The following is a 17,154-nucleotide window of genomic DNA, read 5'->3' as shown; positions in this document are numbered from 1 at the left end:
CCCTCCTGACCTTCCCTCACCCCAATGTCCTCTGTCCTCCGACATCTCCTGTCCCTGATGTCCCCTGTCCCTGGTTGCAAGAACACCCTCAGCAGGACAGGCCAGAGGACACGCAGGGCCTTGGACTTCCAGGCAGCAGGTACCGTCTATCCCACCCAACCCAAGGCGGTGCCACGTGGAGCAGGGTAGAAGAACACTGGGTTTGGGAGCAGCAGCAACACCAGGGCTGCCGGGGACAGGAGGGAGTGACCACTCTCCCCCTCTCCTGCAGCTGAGTGCCCTCCTTTCTCCTAAAGTCGCCTTCCTGGGGTTTGAACAAAGACCTGCACGGACACTCAGAGACTGTGGAGTTACCCACCGCAGTCCCCACACCCAGACTGTGACCCCTCTTGGAGGACACCGAGAGACTTCAGGGAGGAAATCAAGGGACAGGACTCTAGGTCCCGCCTCTCCGTCTTGGGTAAGAACAGGGACTAAATAAGCCCTGGATGCTGAACATTCAGAGAACACTTCTGGGAAGATATTCACACTCAGGAGCTGGGTTTCAGGACGGAGGAGTCTTGCTCTCGGTCTGTATCTTCTTTGGAGAAGAGGAAGTACGTCCACACGCCCACAGCAGTTTATCAAGCCTTCCCAGTTTATCTCAGCCCCATCTTCCCAAGCACACAGCTCTGGGGCCTGAGGTGTCCACCATGGCCACAAAGGAATGATTTCTCTACAGGTCCTCCTGCATCTGGCCAGCGCCCCGGGCAGAGCCCTGTGGGCCTCCCGCCACCCTCCCATGCCCACAGCCGCTGCTCACCGTCCTTCACAGTACAGTTAGCCAGGAGGTCCTTGATGGTGTCTGTGTAGACCAACCGCATGCGCCGGCGCTCAGCAGCCACGCTGTGCTCCATCTTCTCCTCCTCTGTCCGCGGGGTGATCTGCTTCAGCTTTACCTGGTAGCCGGGGGGGGGGGGGGCGGGCCTCAGGACAAGAGTCCTGGAACAGCACAGTCTTCCCGGCCTCCCCCATGCCGAGGTGGGCATCCACTGGCTGGGCCCCTTCCCTCTGGTGCCCACCCTCCCACTTCCACTTCGACTGCTGTGACCTATTCATTCTCCAGTCCCCCACAGCCCACCTCGGGCAAAGGACCCAGAGAGCAGCACTTGCTGTGGATCGAGAAGCCGTACTGAGGCTTGGCCCCACCTGTGCTGTAAGGGGGAGGGGGGGAAGAAGGGGTCCTGGCTTGGGTGCAGTGGGCCTCCCTTCCTCAGGCACCAAGGCACCCCGCTCTGAGCCCACCACAGGCAGCGCTGAGGGTGGCAGCAGCTGGCTACCTTGGACAGCTGCTGGTGAGCCACAAAGGTGGCCAGGGCCTTGCACACAGTCCACTGATTCTCAGAGCACAGGTCCTCGGAGGTCACCTGGATGCCCACCTTGAAAGGAAGTAGAGGTAGGAGGGATGAGGAAGGGTGACACAGAGCCCACAACCTCCGGGCCCAGGCGAACAAGGCAGGAAGGCCGTCCAGACCCAGCCTCTGGTCTTTCGGTGCCGTCTCAGGTCTGAGAGGCCAGGGATTTGGGTCGGTTCTGACTCCGTGCCCAGATCCCTGAAGAACCTGTTCCAAGCCACTTCTTCTCCCTGGGCCTCAATTTCCCACCTGTGAAGGACCATTGAGGAGACTAAAGTGACATGGTCCACCTGAGGGTTTCAGGAGGTAACTTAGTGGTAAAATGTAAAGGATGGACATCAGGGGTTCCTGGGGGCCCTTAGACATTTGTAGGGTGTTTGGAGGCACTGAAGGCCTTTGTAAGCACTCAGGAACTGACAGCCCACCTAGAGGAAGCTGCCTAGGCCTGAGCTCACGTGGGGAAGTGGAACCTCAGAGACACAAAGCTCAGAGCCCTACACCTCAGCACCAGATCCCTGTGACACAGGGCATGATCCCATTTTACAGATGAGGAGACAGAGGCCGTGTGAGGTGAGCCACCAGTGGACGCCTAGCATTCTCCTTGCCTCCTGATCAGACCCAGCAGACTCCCCCACTCCATTCCCCTGCCACTTACTGCTGGAGAGAGCACCTGGACCGGACCCCCAAGTCTGTTCCCACTGCCGAGGCCCCTGCCTGGGCTTTCATCTCTTCTCTGCTCTGTGGGTTGCTGGCCAAGAAGATCTTTGACTCTTCCTGGCCCTGCCACCCTTTCAGAAGCCTACTGCTTCACCAGGCCCTTGATATGAGTATACCAGGGCCAGGGCTGCAGGAACAAGAGGGGGACGCCAGCCCAGCCCCACCCAGCAGGCCCCACATACCTCCATGCTGGAGTTGAAGGCCCGGTTCACCTTTGCCTTGATATTCACCACTTGTCCAACACTGGGGAGAGGAAGGCAGGAGGTGAGCCTTCCTGAGGGTGCAGGGGAGGGACGGGGCCAGGATTGGCAGGGCACAGTGACACCTACAGTGTCTCCAACTCCTCCATGCAAGCCAGCAAGGCAGGGTCCGTACCCCGTTCCTCAGGTGGGAAAGCGGAGGCTGAGAGAAGTGTCCTGGTTTCACTCACACAGCCGCCATCTCCCCTTCTTTCCCTGTTGCCCTGGTCCAGTTAAGGCTGAGTGTCTCCTGCTCTCTGAGCCCCATTCCCTCCTCAGGTGGTGCTCCTGCCCTCCAAGTCCCTCTGGGTCGAGTCCCTCTGGGGAGCACCCTCCTCACACTGCTAACCTTTGTTCTAAGCTCTGCAGGGAAGGGACGGGTGTGCTACTTTGTCTTCAGGGTGTTGGGCTCAAACCAGGGTCTTGGGCGCACTAGGCAAGCACTGCACTCATGAGCCCCAGCCCCACATGCAGTCAGCACTGCTCCCCGTGACTCCGCAGCCTGGCACATAGCTCAGGGTGGGTCCTCCCTACACTGAGTGCCAGGGGCAGGAGAGGAGTGGACAGGGAACAGAGACACCAAGAGAATGCCTGCTATATCTGGTGAGGCACAATCTCATTCAAACCTCTGCATGAGCTGAGCAGACAGAGTTAGCAGGAGGTTAAGGCACCTGTCCAAGGCCCCAGCTCTGAAGCGGCCAAGCTGCGACCCCAGACACTGTGTGGCCGAGCCAGCCCCAAACTCTCTGGTGCAGCCTGGAATGTCTCTGGCAGCCAGGTGAGTCCCTGTGACACCACCTAGCTGGCCCCATGCCTTCCCAGAGGCAGCACAGAGTGACTGACTGCTCTGGAGCCAGGTCAAACCTGCTCCAGAAAGCCACCTTTGACTCCCCCAGATATATGGGAAGTGTAGCCCACTTGTTAAGAGCAAAACTCAGGGGCCAGACTCATTTCTAGTAGAATAACCTTGGTCCTCCACTTAAGCGAGTTTGACCTTAAAGTTACTTCACTTGCAACTGTTTCCTCCTCTGCAAAATGAGGATTCTAACAACTCTGACCTCACAGACACCATTAAATAGGTTAATACTTAAAAATCTTCCCAAATAAGGTGTCAATATTAGTTCATTAATTGTGATAAAGGAACCCCCTAGATACAAGGAGTTAATGGGGGGATGCGGCAGAGATGGGAACCCCACCACCTCTAGAAACAACCTTTTGTGTAAACCTGAAACTCTAGAGGAATGAAAGGTCCTTAGGACACTGTGAGGAAGCATCACACGTCACAGCTCATAGCCTGCTTCTTTTTTTTTTTTTTCTTTTGGTACCAGGGATCAAACTCATGACCTCGTGCTTGCCAGGCAGGCACCTGTGCCACTGAGCTGTATCCCCAGCCTATGGCCCGCTTCTTTGTTGCTGCTGTGGCCCAGGGCTGGGGGTCAGACTGGGGCCTCACTGAGCACACAGTGCACCCCAGCCCCAGCTCCAGTGTTCCCCTCTGAATGGAACTGATGCCTCTACAGCTGCCTCCCCAGCACCATGGGGGCTCTTGGGAACAGAGACCACTGCCCTGACCAGCAGGTGCCCCCTAACAGTCAGCATGCAGTCAAGGACAGCCGGGTGAGGACAATATGACCTCACCTTACCCTGGACATGCTGCCCCTGGCAGTCAGAACAAGCCTTGGCACCTGGTGGCCTAGCAACAGAAGGAGAGTCAGGGCCAGGCCCAGGGACAGAGTTCCGTGTACCTCCACTGCAGCCTCCAGCTCAGCCTCCTCAAGTCCAGGAGCAGGACTGGAACTGGGGTAAAGCCGTGGGAGAAGGCTCAGTGCGGTACCAAGACCTTTCCTTCCACTTCCTCTGCTTTCTCTCTCTCTCTCTCTCTCTCTCTCTCTTCTTCCTTTCTTTCTTTCTTTCTTTCTTTCTTTCTTTCTCTCTCTCTTTCTTTCTTTCTTTCCTTCTTTCCTTCTTTCTTTCTTTCTCTCCTCTTTGTAGTTTTTCTTTTTCCTTCAATACCCAGGCTTCACTCTTGCTAGCAAAGTGCCTACCACTGAACCACGAGCACGCACTTCTTTACTTCTGCGACCTCGTCAGTCGCCCAGGTTGGGCTCATGCTCGCCATCCTCCCACTCCTATCTCAGCCTCCAGAGTGCTGGGATTTTAGATGTGCACACAGGCCCAGCTCAAGGAGGAGCATTCCAGTAATCACAAATGAAACAGGTCTGCACGGCCTGCTCTGGTGCAAGCGCCCCATGACCCTGCAGGTTCTTGCAAAGACATTGACAGCCAAGCCTCCAGCTCTGGCCTCAGCACGGTGGCCTGTCTAGGGGTCTCCGGACCGTCCTGGGACCCACAGAGACTGCCTGATAACAAAAGCCCACCGACAGAGACTGACTTCCCCAAAGCCACGCTGCACTCCAGCAACTCCAACTCCAAACTGTCAGCAACTTTCCTGGCACTGTCCCTGCCGAGGGAGCCCCTCAGCCCATGGCATCTGGCGGGGGTTCAACTCCCAGGCCACAGCAGCCCAGAGACCAGCAGACAGACCCCGGCCGCACAAGCTGCCTTTCACCAGGGCTGGGCTCTGGGTGCCACACAGTCCAGCCAGGCTCTGGCTTGTGAGGGGAGAACAGGACCCCAAAACCAGAGATGCCACTTACCTGATGGTGTGGTCAAAATAGATGTCGTCCATGGAGGCTGTGACACAGGGGCAGCCTGCATGCCTCTCCGCTGGCAATGGGAGAAGAGAGATAGATGTTAGCAGCCACTCACGTCCCACGGGCCTCTCTGATCAAATGTCACCTCTTCAAAGGGCTTCCCCAGCTGCCGAGCCCGGGCCACCCCTGACCGACTTCTTTCTGGTCCTTCACTGCACCTTGACTGGTTTTATATATCTGGGCTCCACCAGTATACGTCCCCTCCCTTCAGTGAGGCTGTGAGTTACAAGGGAGCTGGGGGACTGTCCTGTCCTATTTGTGGCTATCGCCATCAATGCCTGGCACATGGCACACTCAGAGAGCAGCAGTGGATGGACACCATGCTGTCCTAGTCCCTCCTTTTTGGACACCAGAGTCTTTACCTGCTGTTTCCTCGCCTGATTTCCTCTCACCCTCGGGCCTCTCCTCAGGAGCCTGCGCCCTCTGCAAACCCCTCCCTGTCCCCAAAGCTGAGTTGATGCCTTTCAGTGGTGTAGGGGGCAGTAGAGTCACTGTGTGTCCTGCATCCAGCAGGCTGTGAGCTCCCTGAGAGGAAGGAGAGGAGCTCAGCTCTGACGGAGGAGGGAGAAGAGCAGGCGGCCCCAGCCCCAGTCTCAGCTTGGCATCTTCAAGCCAGTCATGAAGCCACCAGGCCTAAGGCTGCAAGGAAGCTGGGACCTCAAGGCATGACCCAGGCACCGGGGATTGGGGGCCCTGGGGAGAGGGATAGGCTGCCCTAGGAAACTGCAAGGACTTTTCAGGCCAGCAGGTCAGGATAAGCAAAGACTGTGGGAGAGGAACAAGTGTGCCACTCAGGGGAAGAGCGGCACCTCTGAAGTGGACAGCCCCGCCCTCGAGCCCGGGCCTCACCAGATAGGCAGGCCGTGGTGTCAATCCACTTGAGCAGCTGCCCGACGCTCAGCTCGCCGCGCTGATTGGTGTGGCAGGGCAGCACTAGCTGGCTCATCTGCACCTCCGTGGGGTTCCGGTCATCCTTGCTGTCACCCATGGCACCCTCATCCCCTGAGTGGGAGGCCAACTTCCGGGATGTGCGGCTTGAGAACACAGAGGCGAAGCTCTAGGGAACACAAGGGGACAGGGAGGTCAACTCTTTCCAGGTGAAGACCCAGGGCCTGAGGAAGAGGAGCCTGAGGCCACCGTGGAGTCAGAGCCCTGGGCTCTCCGGGTGTCACCACAGCCTGGTTTCCTTCTGGCCAACAATTCCATGTCAGCACACCCTCGGACCCCCGGTGACGAGGGGAAGGGAGGGAAGAACACGGGGAATCCACCTCCTCGCTTCAATTTTGCTTTATTTTTTGTTTTTAATTTAATTTTAATTCAAACTTAGGGCCTCGCACTTGCCAGGCAGGCACTTTGGTTTTGCTTTAGATGATCTCCATTCTTTGTTTGTTTGGCTTTTTTTTCCTGGACCTCCATTTTTGAAAGATACCCCTCTCTGCAAAATGTGGGAGCTACGCACTGCAAGTGGATGCCACTTAGGCCTCAAGAAGAAAGGAAATTCTGTCCCATGCCCCAGAACAGATGACCTTTGAGGAGAGTACTCTAAGTGAGACAGGCCAGTCACAAAAGGACAGACGTGTGACCCCATTCTTAGAGAAGCCCAAAGCATCCACACAGAAAGTAGGATGAACAGCAGACACTGCGGGCTGGGGGGAGGCAGGAATGGAGAGAGCTACTGCAGGATAGATTCGGAGTTTCAGTTTGCAAAGATGAATAATTCTGGAGAAGGTTAGCAGTGATGGTTCCCACATTCAACAACATGGGTATGCTGAGTGCCGCAGAACTGCACCCTTAAAAATGTTTAGAATGGAGCCAGACATGGTGGTGTGCACCTGTCAGCCCCGGCACTCCGGGAGACTGAGGCAGGACGATCACAAGTTTGAGCTCAGCCTGGGTGATTTAGCCACTTAGCAAGAACCTGTCTGAAAATTAAAAATAAAAAGGGAAGGGGATGCTGCTCAGTGCAAAGGTCGGGGGTTCAAATCTTCAGTACTGTGAAAATAAAAATAATGTTTAAGATGGGCCCTTGCACGAGGCTCACCCTCACCCTGTGGAGTACACCTGTTCCCCTACTTGGCCCAAACTTCCTCTGCAATGCCTGCTTTTTTCCCTATCTTTTATAAATGTAAAACTCTGCAACTGTTTGCACTTATCTTGACCAATGCTTTATTTAGGACAGAAAGAACCTAGAAACCATCCCTAGAAGGAGACTCTAGCACCCCAAAGCCAGTAACACATTTGGTCTAGCCAGCCAGGAAGAGCTGGGGAACTCAGGAAGATTTCTCGGGGTACTGGGACAGCTTCCTGGTATGACCCCATCATGGAGTGGGGAGTGGGGAGTGCAGGGTCTCTGTATTTTTCCCAGTTGAAATTCAGGTCATTCATTTAGAGACATATATCTAAAAAATAGCCAGTCAAAGCTCAGTTCAAGTGACTATCTTCTATTTCTTCAGACCAGCCAGTAAGCCCAGCACCCCGAGGTGCCTGGACTGCACGTGATCCCTGGGATACAGAGCCTATAGCCTGTTCCAACAGAAAGACACTCTGTGAAGGCAGAGGCCTCCCTCCCTCAGCACCCTGCAAAGAACACGGGGTTTGTGTCTCTCAAGGAGAAATGAGGCAGGAGGCCAGGTGTGGCAAAGCTGCCTGGGAAGCAGGCCTGACCTGCTAATTACAAAACCCTGGGACATATTGCAGAACAGTCCTCAAAGCCCCAAGCATGGGCTTCTCATGAGGGCTCAGCCTGATTTTCAACAGGCTCAGGCCTGGCGCCAGCCTTGGTGCTATGACCAGGACGTCGCCATTGAGTTTTTGCCACTGTGTCCTCTCTTTCGAGGAGGCCCCCCCTAAGGCTGTAGGTGCACTTCTTTTCTTGCTTTTACTTGGCCCAGTCTCACTCTACAGAGTCCCTTTCCCCACCTTTAATTTTTATTTATTTATTTATTGCACCAGGGACCGAACTCATGACCTAGCACTTGCCAGGCAGGCACTCACACCACTGCACTAAATTCCTGGCCCCTCCTACCTTTAATAAATGTAAAACTCATTACTATTAATAAATAAATAAACATGTAAAACAGTAAATTTTTAAAAAGCAAATGGTGCAAAGGCTTCAACTAAAAGGGAAAAGTGTTCGTTTACATTACAAAAGTAAGATCTAGCCAGAAAGAGGACGAAAGAAAAAGAGTCAGGAAGAGAAGGAAGGCGAGAGGGAGCTGAGCTATGAGGAGACAGAAAGGGAGGAAGAAGGCGCAGCCCTTGCTGTCAGGGCGCCCAGGGGACAGTGAGCCCACAGCAGCAGCAGCAGCGGAGCTGGCACCGTCCCCCAGTGTCATCCCACAGGCCCTCCTTCACCCTTGGGTGCTGCAGAGGGCCGCGGCAGAAGGGCCTCCCGTGTGCTCAGCCCTCAGCACTTGGGTCTGTGGCCAGGAGGCTCCGGGCAGCCACTGCCCAGGGTCCAATCTGGGGCAGGACTGCAGCGGCTGCCAGCAGAGAAAGAGCTCAAATGCTGCACGAGGGATGGGCTTCTCCAGGCAGAGCAGGGGCCCGACACCCCGTCTCTCTGGGCTGCCCTTTGATTCTGACTGTGGATTTAAGAGCCACGTGTGAAGAAAACACAGACAACATGAAGAGACAACATCTCCACTGCAGTGTCCTCCTCTGAGTACCTTACAAGTATTTATCCTATTGTATTCATAGAGAAGAGGAAAATGAGGCCCAGACAAGTGTCAAAACCAGTGGCAGAGGCCTGGCTAAGAGTCTGAGCTCCTTCCACACAGGCCACCCGCCAAGCCTCCTGGAACCCAGAGGAGGAGGAGAAGGAGAAGGAGGAGGCAGGACTCTGGGCCACAATGCCACAGCAAAGAGAAAGCTGACCAGCAGAGAGCCTGCCCAGCAGCCGGGTAGGGGTGCTGGGCCTCTGCTGGGGTCTGCACAGCCTGGCTCATCTCCCCACAAAGATCCCATAGCTGATCCAATAAAAACTCAAAACACACTGCAGTGACTTTTGCAATGCCCTGGACCCCAGCAGTGGTAGGACTAAGATTTGTACCAGGCCCATCTGACCCAGAACTGTGTGAGGTTCCAGGAGATGCTGCAGCCCATTTCTGAAAGCCCTTGGGTACTGGGCGTAGTTCTGGGTACTAAAGGAAGCGAGAAGTGGCCCCAGAGCTCTCAGCCCAGGTGGAGGCCCGCAGGGTACCCGGTTGCCCAGCCCTCAGGCTCTGGCAGGCAGCTTGAAGGCTGTGAGGTCCAGGCAGCAGGACCTATCACCATGGCAACCACAGCTGAGCGTGGGTGTGCACTGGGGCCCACTTGGATGTGGCTGTGGCTACAGCTGTGGTTGGCTGGCTCCCTGGGTTTGGGAGCTGGAGAGAGGAAGCAGATAAGGAACATGTACTCACACTCTCCCCAAACTCTCCACAGTCGGAGTTCTGGGGAAAAAAAGGTCCAGCAAGGAGACATGGGAGACAAGACAGAGGATGGGCAGGCAGCACAAGAGACCAGGCCATCCAGAGCTCTTCGAGGGCTGGACGTGCCCTGGGAGCCCACGTGGTGCCCCTGCTCGGTCACACCCCAGCCCTCCCACCCCATCCTCACAAGGGAGGCAGAAGGCCGGGACTATGGGCCCATCTTACAGATGCAGAAACTGAAGGTGGGCAGTGCCAGGGCCAGCAGGCAGCACACCTGAGCTCCGGTCCTCCCGCTGCTTCTCATCCACTCCTGAAAGCTGCCTGCTTCCTGTGTGGTGAAGCAAGAGTCCACGCTTCCCCATGGACTCGGCGTGCCTGTGGTAGGACCCCTACCTCCTTCCCCTCTCTCCTCACCAAGTGCCTCTGCTGCCCCGTGCCCTGCGCCAGTGCCAAGAAGACAAAGACAAAGCAGGGCTAGGAGGACCAGGCCACTGTAGGGCCTCACCAGGGTCCACAGAGGGAGGAGTAGAGGCAGGCCTGAGCACAGAGCCCAGCTGTCCCACAGGGTGTAACCCCGAGAAGCACCCCACCTGTGCCCCCACCCTGCCCGATACCAGCATGCTGGGCCTCACCCTGCCGGCCCGATGCTGCAGAATGCAGCCTCACTGTCACCAGCCCCCAAGCAGGGCTGCAGAGCCCTGAGTTGGGCAGGCAGGAAGCAAGAACAGAGCAGCCTGGCAGTCCAGGTGCAGTCTCGAGGACTCCTCGTCTTCAGGCTCTCAGGCACTGTGCCCAAGGGGGTGGCAGCCAGCGGGAAGGAGGCCAGGCCTGGCCAATGGGACCTCAGAGCAGGGCCATTTCTTCCCGGAAAGCCGAGGCTTGGGTGTGGGCAGGGCTTTGGTGACCACACAGGGCAGTTCAGGACACTAGGGCCAGCCCAGCACTACAAGGCAGAAGGGCAGCCCGGGGGCAGAGATGTGCCCACTCTGGTGGCAGCCATGCTAGGCCCTGGGCCCAGGCCACAGCAGACTTGGCCAGATTGGAGGATCCCCACTGAGGCCTCTGTGGAGCACCCACGAGCTATGTCTTCTGCTAACATTGTTGACCTGTTACATCACAGCGGGAAAGACCCCCTGTCCTGGCCCCAGTTGGAGGCCAGGCATGGGGGGAAGGCCTGCTCAGGGTCACCTCGTGTAAGAGCCTCCCTACCCTGGGAAAACTGAGCTCCTGCGCACTGTGACATCAGGCTTTCCCTTGACACCCATCCCCAGTCTCCTAACAGCTCGGTGCACCCCTGCCCTGCCCTGCTTAGGACCTGCATGCTGGCTGGACACCCCAGAGCCTGTCCTCCCACGTGTAGCCACTCCACCTGCTCCCAGCTCCATCCAGCACTGTAAGGTTGTTCCAAAGTGAAAACCTACAGATTCAGCCATAGTCTCAACCACTTTACTCTTTGCTCTGCCCTTGGATCACACAGACCTTTCTAAGGAACAATCCTTACTAGTACCTCCTCCGCTCAAGAGCCTTTGATGGCTACCCCACTGCTCCAGGCCCAGCCACTGCAGCTCCTGCCGCAAGCCCCATGCATGCCCCCCAACTCCCCTCTCTGCCTCTGCCACGTGGACGCTGCTCCTCCCAGAATCCTTCTGTTTCAGCTGTCCCAGAAGCCCCTGCTCCTCCCTTCCACATTCCTGCCCCCACCTTTCCCAAGGAAAGTTAAGGCTTCCCAGGGTCCTGTCCCCACCATAGCACTGAGTGAGCTGCACCCCCGTCATGGCCCCCCACAAGACAGGGACCCCACCCACGGCAGACAGAAGGAGATGCTGAAGGTGGGGGGAGCAACATCTAGAGACTGGAGAGGTGGCATCGGGGCTGGGTGGGGGGGGTTAGCAGGGCTAACCTGGGAACCTCCTGGAGAAGGGTGCAGCCCACAGTGATAGTCAGCAGAGACCGCACAGTGTCTGTGGGCCCGGTGTCGGGGAGACCCGTCTGCCCCCACAGAGTGGCAGCTTGACTGGCTCGGAAATCACCACCATGACACAGGCTGTGCAGGAGCTGGGGTCGGCCTGGCTTTTGCTCGAGCCTAGTTCCAAGTAACCCATGCAGTTCCAGGCAGGCTGCGAAAACCTCTGTGAGCCTCAGTTTCCTCATCCATATAAACGGGGTAATAATAGCTACCCCAAGTGTGCTTGTGGAGATGAAACAAAAGCAGATCAAGTGTGAGGTGCTTCTAAGGTGTGACTCATCCCCACTGTGGCTGACCTTCCCAGGGTGTTCCCTGTTAGCATCACAAACCTGAGTGCAGGCTTCCCACAGCAGCGCAGCTGGAAGAGACCTACATGTGGCCGAACTAGACTGTTTGTACGGTACCCTGCCCATGAGCTCACCAGCTCGACAGGGTCCTTCAGCAACCCAAAAAGCCAGTCTGCAACCCCAAAGCAGCAGGCTGCAAAGCTGGAGCTCCCCTCTCAGCCCATCCTCCCAAGTCTCAGGGCAGGGCTGTGGGCATGGAGCCACCACCACCAGCCAGGGCCCAGGAAAGGTCCATCGTCTGAGCAAGCCCAACCCCAGGAGTGTGGGGAGCTGGAGCCAGGAGACCTGGACAGTCCATTTCCTCCCCAGAGGCCTGCAGAGACCAGTGCCACTGAGGACAGCCTCTTCGCCCAGGCAGGGCATCTGTCAATATTCTGAAGTTCTCCTTCCTGTCTATTTTTCCTTGCTTCCCAAAAAAGTTTCCACAAAGGACAGACATCTACTGGGAGCAGAAATGTAAACAAGCCAAACTAAGGAAACCAAATAAGGGAGGAGAGAATCATGGCAGGAATATAGATGCTGCCACAGAGACTGCACGTAGCACTGAGGTTCCCAGTAGTCAAGGCAAGAATGAACAGTAGAGATGCCAAACTCTCGGGTAAAAGAGGAGTATTTGTCCACGAAGCAAGCCATCTGCAGACTGAGAGGAAAGACATCAGCAGGAAGCCAGTCCCAGGGGCTTCTAATAGTCTGTAATGTAAGGTGATATCTGCATGCTAGGAGACAAATGATCCCCAGCAACCCATCAGAAACCTGAATTTTACTTCTAAGTACTTAGCTTACTCGAAACGAGTTAGAGGCTACAAGGGGAGAGACGGAGCCAGTGTCCTTCATTCAGCACCTTCTACACACATCCATTGGGTGAGCACTCACCGGACATGACTGACAGCCTCTGCCAGGGCTGTTGGACACCTGTGCCCTGGCGTCCTCACGCCTGCCTCGCAGGGTGCTGGCATCCTGCTCGTGTCACTGACGAGTGATGAGGCCTGGGAGAGGGCACACTGCCTCTGCACAGCCAGGCAGGCCCTGTCCAGGGCCAAGCTCACGTCTCCACAGCACCTCTACAGGTTTGGAGTCGGGGGGACGCTTCCCACTTGAGCCTCAGAGGAGAGCAAGACTTGGAGCCACACAGCCAGTCAGTGGTCAAGGCGAGAGCACAGTCCAGACCCCCAACTCCTAAGCCCAACCCCAACCCAACCCAAGCTGGGAGAAGCAAGTGAAGCCCCCAGGACCGGAGAGGTCAAGGGCCCGGGGCTAATGTGAGGATCATGGAGCAAGGATCTTACACCATAACAAACCCCCCTGGACAGGATGGCTACAACCACAGTCACCCTAAGTAAGACCTGCAGGCAGGCAAGGACTCCCGCGCTCCCAATAGGAACGTAAAGGTCGAGCCCCTGTGAAAACACAGACCCCGTGACCAGCGACTCCACCACTAAGCATTCACCCCCAACTCTGAGTGGGTACTAAACACACGGACACACACACACTCACAGCAGCAGTGATAGGGCTGGTACATGCTCATAATCTCAGCTGGAGGCTGAGGCAGGAGAATCTCATGAGTTCCATCCCAGCTGGAACACTATACCATGTGGGAATAAACAGGTATCACAGGATTCCATTTCTAGGAAATATTCAGCAGATTTATCCATGGAGGTAGAAAGCAGATTGGTGGTTTCCCAGGGCTGGGAAGAGAGGAACATGGAAAAACTGTTCATTAAGTTAGTTGTGAATGGTGGAAATGTTCTGGAGCTAGACAGACAGGAGGTTGCACAGCACCGAAAATGCTGTAAATATCAGTGAACTGTATGCTTTAAAATAGTTTATTGTGGGCTGAGCCCAGTGGTGCACATCTATAATCCCAGCAGTCAGGAGGCTGAAGAAGAAGGATCAAAAGTTCAAGACCAGCCTGGGCTACAAAGTGAGGTCAAGACCAGCCTAACTGCATAGCAAGATCCTGTCTCAAAGAGACATAAAAAAAAAAAAAAAAAAAATGAGGCGAATAATAATAATAAAATAGTTTAATTGTGTTATATAGATTTTACTTTAATAAATTGCTTTTAATTTTTTTTTGAGACAAAGTCTTATTATATAATCGAGGCTGGTTCAAATTCATGGTGATCCTCCTGCCTCAGCTTCCAGAGTGCTGGGATCACAGATATGCACCACCACACCCACCTAATTTTTTAAGTTTTGAGAGAAAACATTTTGGGCCAGTACCAGGTAAGTCTGCTACTTTGCATTAAATTAAAATTTAAACACCAGCTATATTTTTAAGGAAAAAAAGGTGGTAAGAAAGGCTGGACCATTCCTGTAATCCCAGCACTCGGGAGGCTGAGTCAGGAGGCTTGCCAAAGCTTGAGGCCCTCCCGGATTCCATAGTGAGACCCTGTCTCCAAAAACAAAAACAAAAGAACAAGAACAACAAAAAGATAGTAAACACAGAAAGCAAGGTAGCCAGCGTGACACCTGGAGCACACTGGGAGCTTCTTGGCCCTCTGGCCCTAGGGCAAGGAGATGGGCAGATCTGTCGTCGGGGGCATCTCACTAAGTGAGCTCCTTCCAACCATAAGAGGCCCAGCTTACGGGAAGTTCTCCAGCCCTGGTACTCACAGGACCTAGTAGTTCAGTTTTCTGTGGAGCAAATCCCCAGGTTTGTCCTCAATTACCACCCGAGAGCCCCATAGGGGTGGGGAGAAGGCAGGCCCCAAGGTCTGCTCCCATGCATGCCCCTCACCTCATTCTAGAACACAGTCAGAACATCACCTGTCTCCTTCTGTCCCCCAAAAGCAAAATAACCTTGACTGAAATCTGGCACCTACTTTGATGGGTCCATCAGGAGCTGGCCAGGGCAGAGCAGAGAGAGGCAGCTCCCAAATGCCACCTCACATCTCCTCTGACCCACTGACAGGGCATCCCAGCTCTGGGGGTCCCAGTCCTGCCCACAGGGCTCTGTCTGGACCGCAAGTCGGGACTCAGGTGCAGCCCTCCTGCTTCTGTCCACCCTGCAGCCCTGTCCTTGGCCTCCTGAGCGAGAACAGCTTAGACTTTACACAGCTGCTTTGTTGTGTGGATGGGGAAACTGAGGCACTGAGGAGCTCCCTGCCCACTCTCTGAAGCAAATGGGCTTAAGCCAGGCAGTGCTTGGGTAAGTTATCTAGAAGTTGTTTTGTCCCAGGGAGGAACAGGACAAGCAGCCCTGCCCCAGGGTGGTCTGAAGATTAAAGCCGATCCCCAAAACCAAAGGCAGCCGGTGGCAGCTATGGAGTACCACTTTCAGAGCACGCAGGAGATGGCTGGACGGGGGCTCCTCCTTCCTAGACCAGCCCCGGCCCCACAGTCTGACCCTCTCCTTAAGACATGGACACGTGGAGAAAGGAGGGGGTGGGGAGTATGGTCATCCGCATACCATGGCTGCCTCTGAGCCTGCTCAGGCCTCCTACGCTCAGTGATCTCCCCTTCCACACGCAGGCCTGCCGAGGTCCTGCTTCCTGTCCAGTAAAATGAGAACTCTGAGGACTTAGCAGGGCTGTCCAGAGGCGCAAAAGGGGAAACACAGTCAGCAGGCTTTGCCAAGCCTCAGGGTACCGCCTCTGCCCTCCTGTGAGGAAAGCTCCTGGGAGAAGGAGCCAGGGAGTCGCCCTGCTTGGTCTGCGAGCTTCACAAGGCCAGGGCTGGATGCACAGGGCGACAGGCGTGGGATGGGGCTGCCCGACCAGAGGCCAGCAGGACAGGGCCAAGACCGAGAATCCGAGTGCAGGGCCGGGCCGCAGCCTCCCCTCCCCGGGTTCCATGCTACAGATGGTAAGGCAGAGGCTTTCTGGGTAGGTTTTGCACACACAAAATCACAGCCGCACAGGGCAGAGAGGAGACTTGGAGCTGTGCCACTCAAGGCCAAGGCTGAGGCTATCTGGCCACCCTCCCCCACCCTCCGCCCTCAGCAGCTGGGCAGAGCAGCCAGGGCTGCCTCCTGGGCACAGTGGCAGCCAGGGTCATGCCAGGCCACATTCGATCCTGGAACTGGGGCTTAAAGATGCTCCCCATCTGTCCTTGAGTGCTCAGCAGGACAGAGACATACACTGTGCTCTGTGCCCAGGACACGGTCCAGCTGCACTGCCAATGAGAAAGCAACAGGCTCTCCATAAGCCCAAAGCTGTTGTTCATCAGTCCTCCACTGTCAAAAGCCGGAGAACAACCCAGAGTTGGCCAGACAGCCCAGCAACCTCATCTACCACAGCATGCACTTAGTTGCTCCCAGAGACGAGGGCTCACTCCCTTCTGACCCAGACCCTCCTCCTCAGGAGCAAGTCTGCCTGTCTCAGTTCTTCCAGCCCCCACACCATAGCTCCTCCTAGGGGTCTCCTCCTCGTCTGCCACCTCTCATTCCCCTACCTCCTGCAGGCCCAGAAAGGTCTGGAGGGTTTGAACCCAGGCACCCTGGGGCACAGCTGATTGCCTCCCAGCCCAGAATCCACATTCCTCGGCAGTCATCCACACTGAGCCTTGGCAGCAAGGTGGCCACTCAGAGGCCCTGAAGGAAAGACCAGGCCTCCTCCTCAGAGCTTTCAGGGACCTCCCCTCCCCAAGAATTCTAGGTCCTGCCTCTGGGTCACCATGGCAACAGGCAGACAGGCTCAGGCCCTGTATTCTGCAAGCCACCTCCTTCACCCTGGAGCTTGGATGAGGGAGAGAACAAGAGGGGTGGGAGGAGAGGAGAGCAGTTACCAAGAGAGAAGAAGCAAGAGTTAGAGAAGGAAGGAAAGAGGGCAGGGATTGGGAAAGCAGAAAAAAGATGGGATCAGAGGGAAAAATAAGCTGGTAAGCAGCAGAGCAAGTAGAAGACACACACTTCTGGGAGCCGCCTCCCCACTGCACGCGTACACACACATGCACATGGACAGGCATGCACACGTGCGCACACAGCCAGTTTGAGCCGCTCTCAGCCAGCAGCAGGATTCTGGCCACTGCGGGACTTCCTGCCCCAGGAAGCTGGCAGCCTGGTGCCCCTTCAAGGCCCCAGCTGAAGCTCCAGACCCCTCCTGCTGAGGGACAGTGTCCTCCTCTTCCCCTTCCAGACAGCACCTCCCCACTCAGGGTACCACCACCCCCTCCCCCCAATGCCTAAAGGTCCTTGCAGCTCTCCCACCCCTCAGCCTCCTCCTTCCCGTCCTAACCAGATTCCCTTTACACAAAACAGTGACTTCTTATTCCTCCCTGAAGTGTTCGAGGAGCTGGTCCTGAGCAGAGCAGAGCAGGCCAGGAGGGCTAGGATTTATCTCACTGCATGGGAGGTGAGGAGGTCTCAGAATAAGGCTTAGCAAGAGGACTCCAGCCCTAAACTGGCTGATATGGGGGCCGGAGAGAC

General features: G+C 55.9%; 1 protein-coding gene across 2 annotated transcripts in view; it reads right to left on the bottom strand.

Annotated features, from left to right (window-relative positions):
* Acot11 (acyl-CoA thioesterase 11) overlaps nucleotides 1-16,792 on the bottom strand; it is a 29,346-nt gene extending 12,554 nt beyond the window's left edge. The window contains exons 1-6 of one of the 2 annotated variants that reach the window (XM_063236550.1): nucleotides 16,182-16,792; nucleotides 5,914-6,121; nucleotides 5,008-5,077; nucleotides 2,294-2,354; nucleotides 1,320-1,418; nucleotides 803-938 (exon numbers count right to left, since the gene is read on the bottom strand). In XM_063236550.1, the coding sequence (XP_063092620.1) occupies nucleotides 803-938; nucleotides 1,320-1,418; nucleotides 2,294-2,354; nucleotides 5,008-5,077; nucleotides 5,914-6,121; nucleotides 16,182-16,694 (1,087 nt within the window). In that variant the 5' untranslated portion in view covers nucleotides 16,695-16,792. The remainder of the gene's footprint in view (nucleotides 1-802; nucleotides 939-1,319; nucleotides 1,419-2,293; nucleotides 2,355-5,007; nucleotides 5,078-5,913; nucleotides 6,122-16,181) is intronic. The other variant, XM_063236551.1, reaches the window with a different exon arrangement.
* Nucleotides 16,793-17,154: the final 362 nt, after the last annotated feature.

The sequence above is a fragment of the Cavia porcellus genome, unplaced genomic scaffold, assembly GCF_034190915.1.
Source record: "Cavia porcellus strain 051 isolate PalLab524CR breed Dunkin Hartley unplaced genomic scaffold, mCavPor4.1 scaffold_25, whole genome shotgun sequence".
Taxonomy (NCBI): domain Eukaryota; kingdom Metazoa; phylum Chordata; class Mammalia; order Rodentia; family Caviidae; genus Cavia; species Cavia porcellus.
The sequence above is the reverse complement of the archived record's forward strand: the minus strand, read 5'-3'. Positions and strand labels throughout refer to the sequence as shown.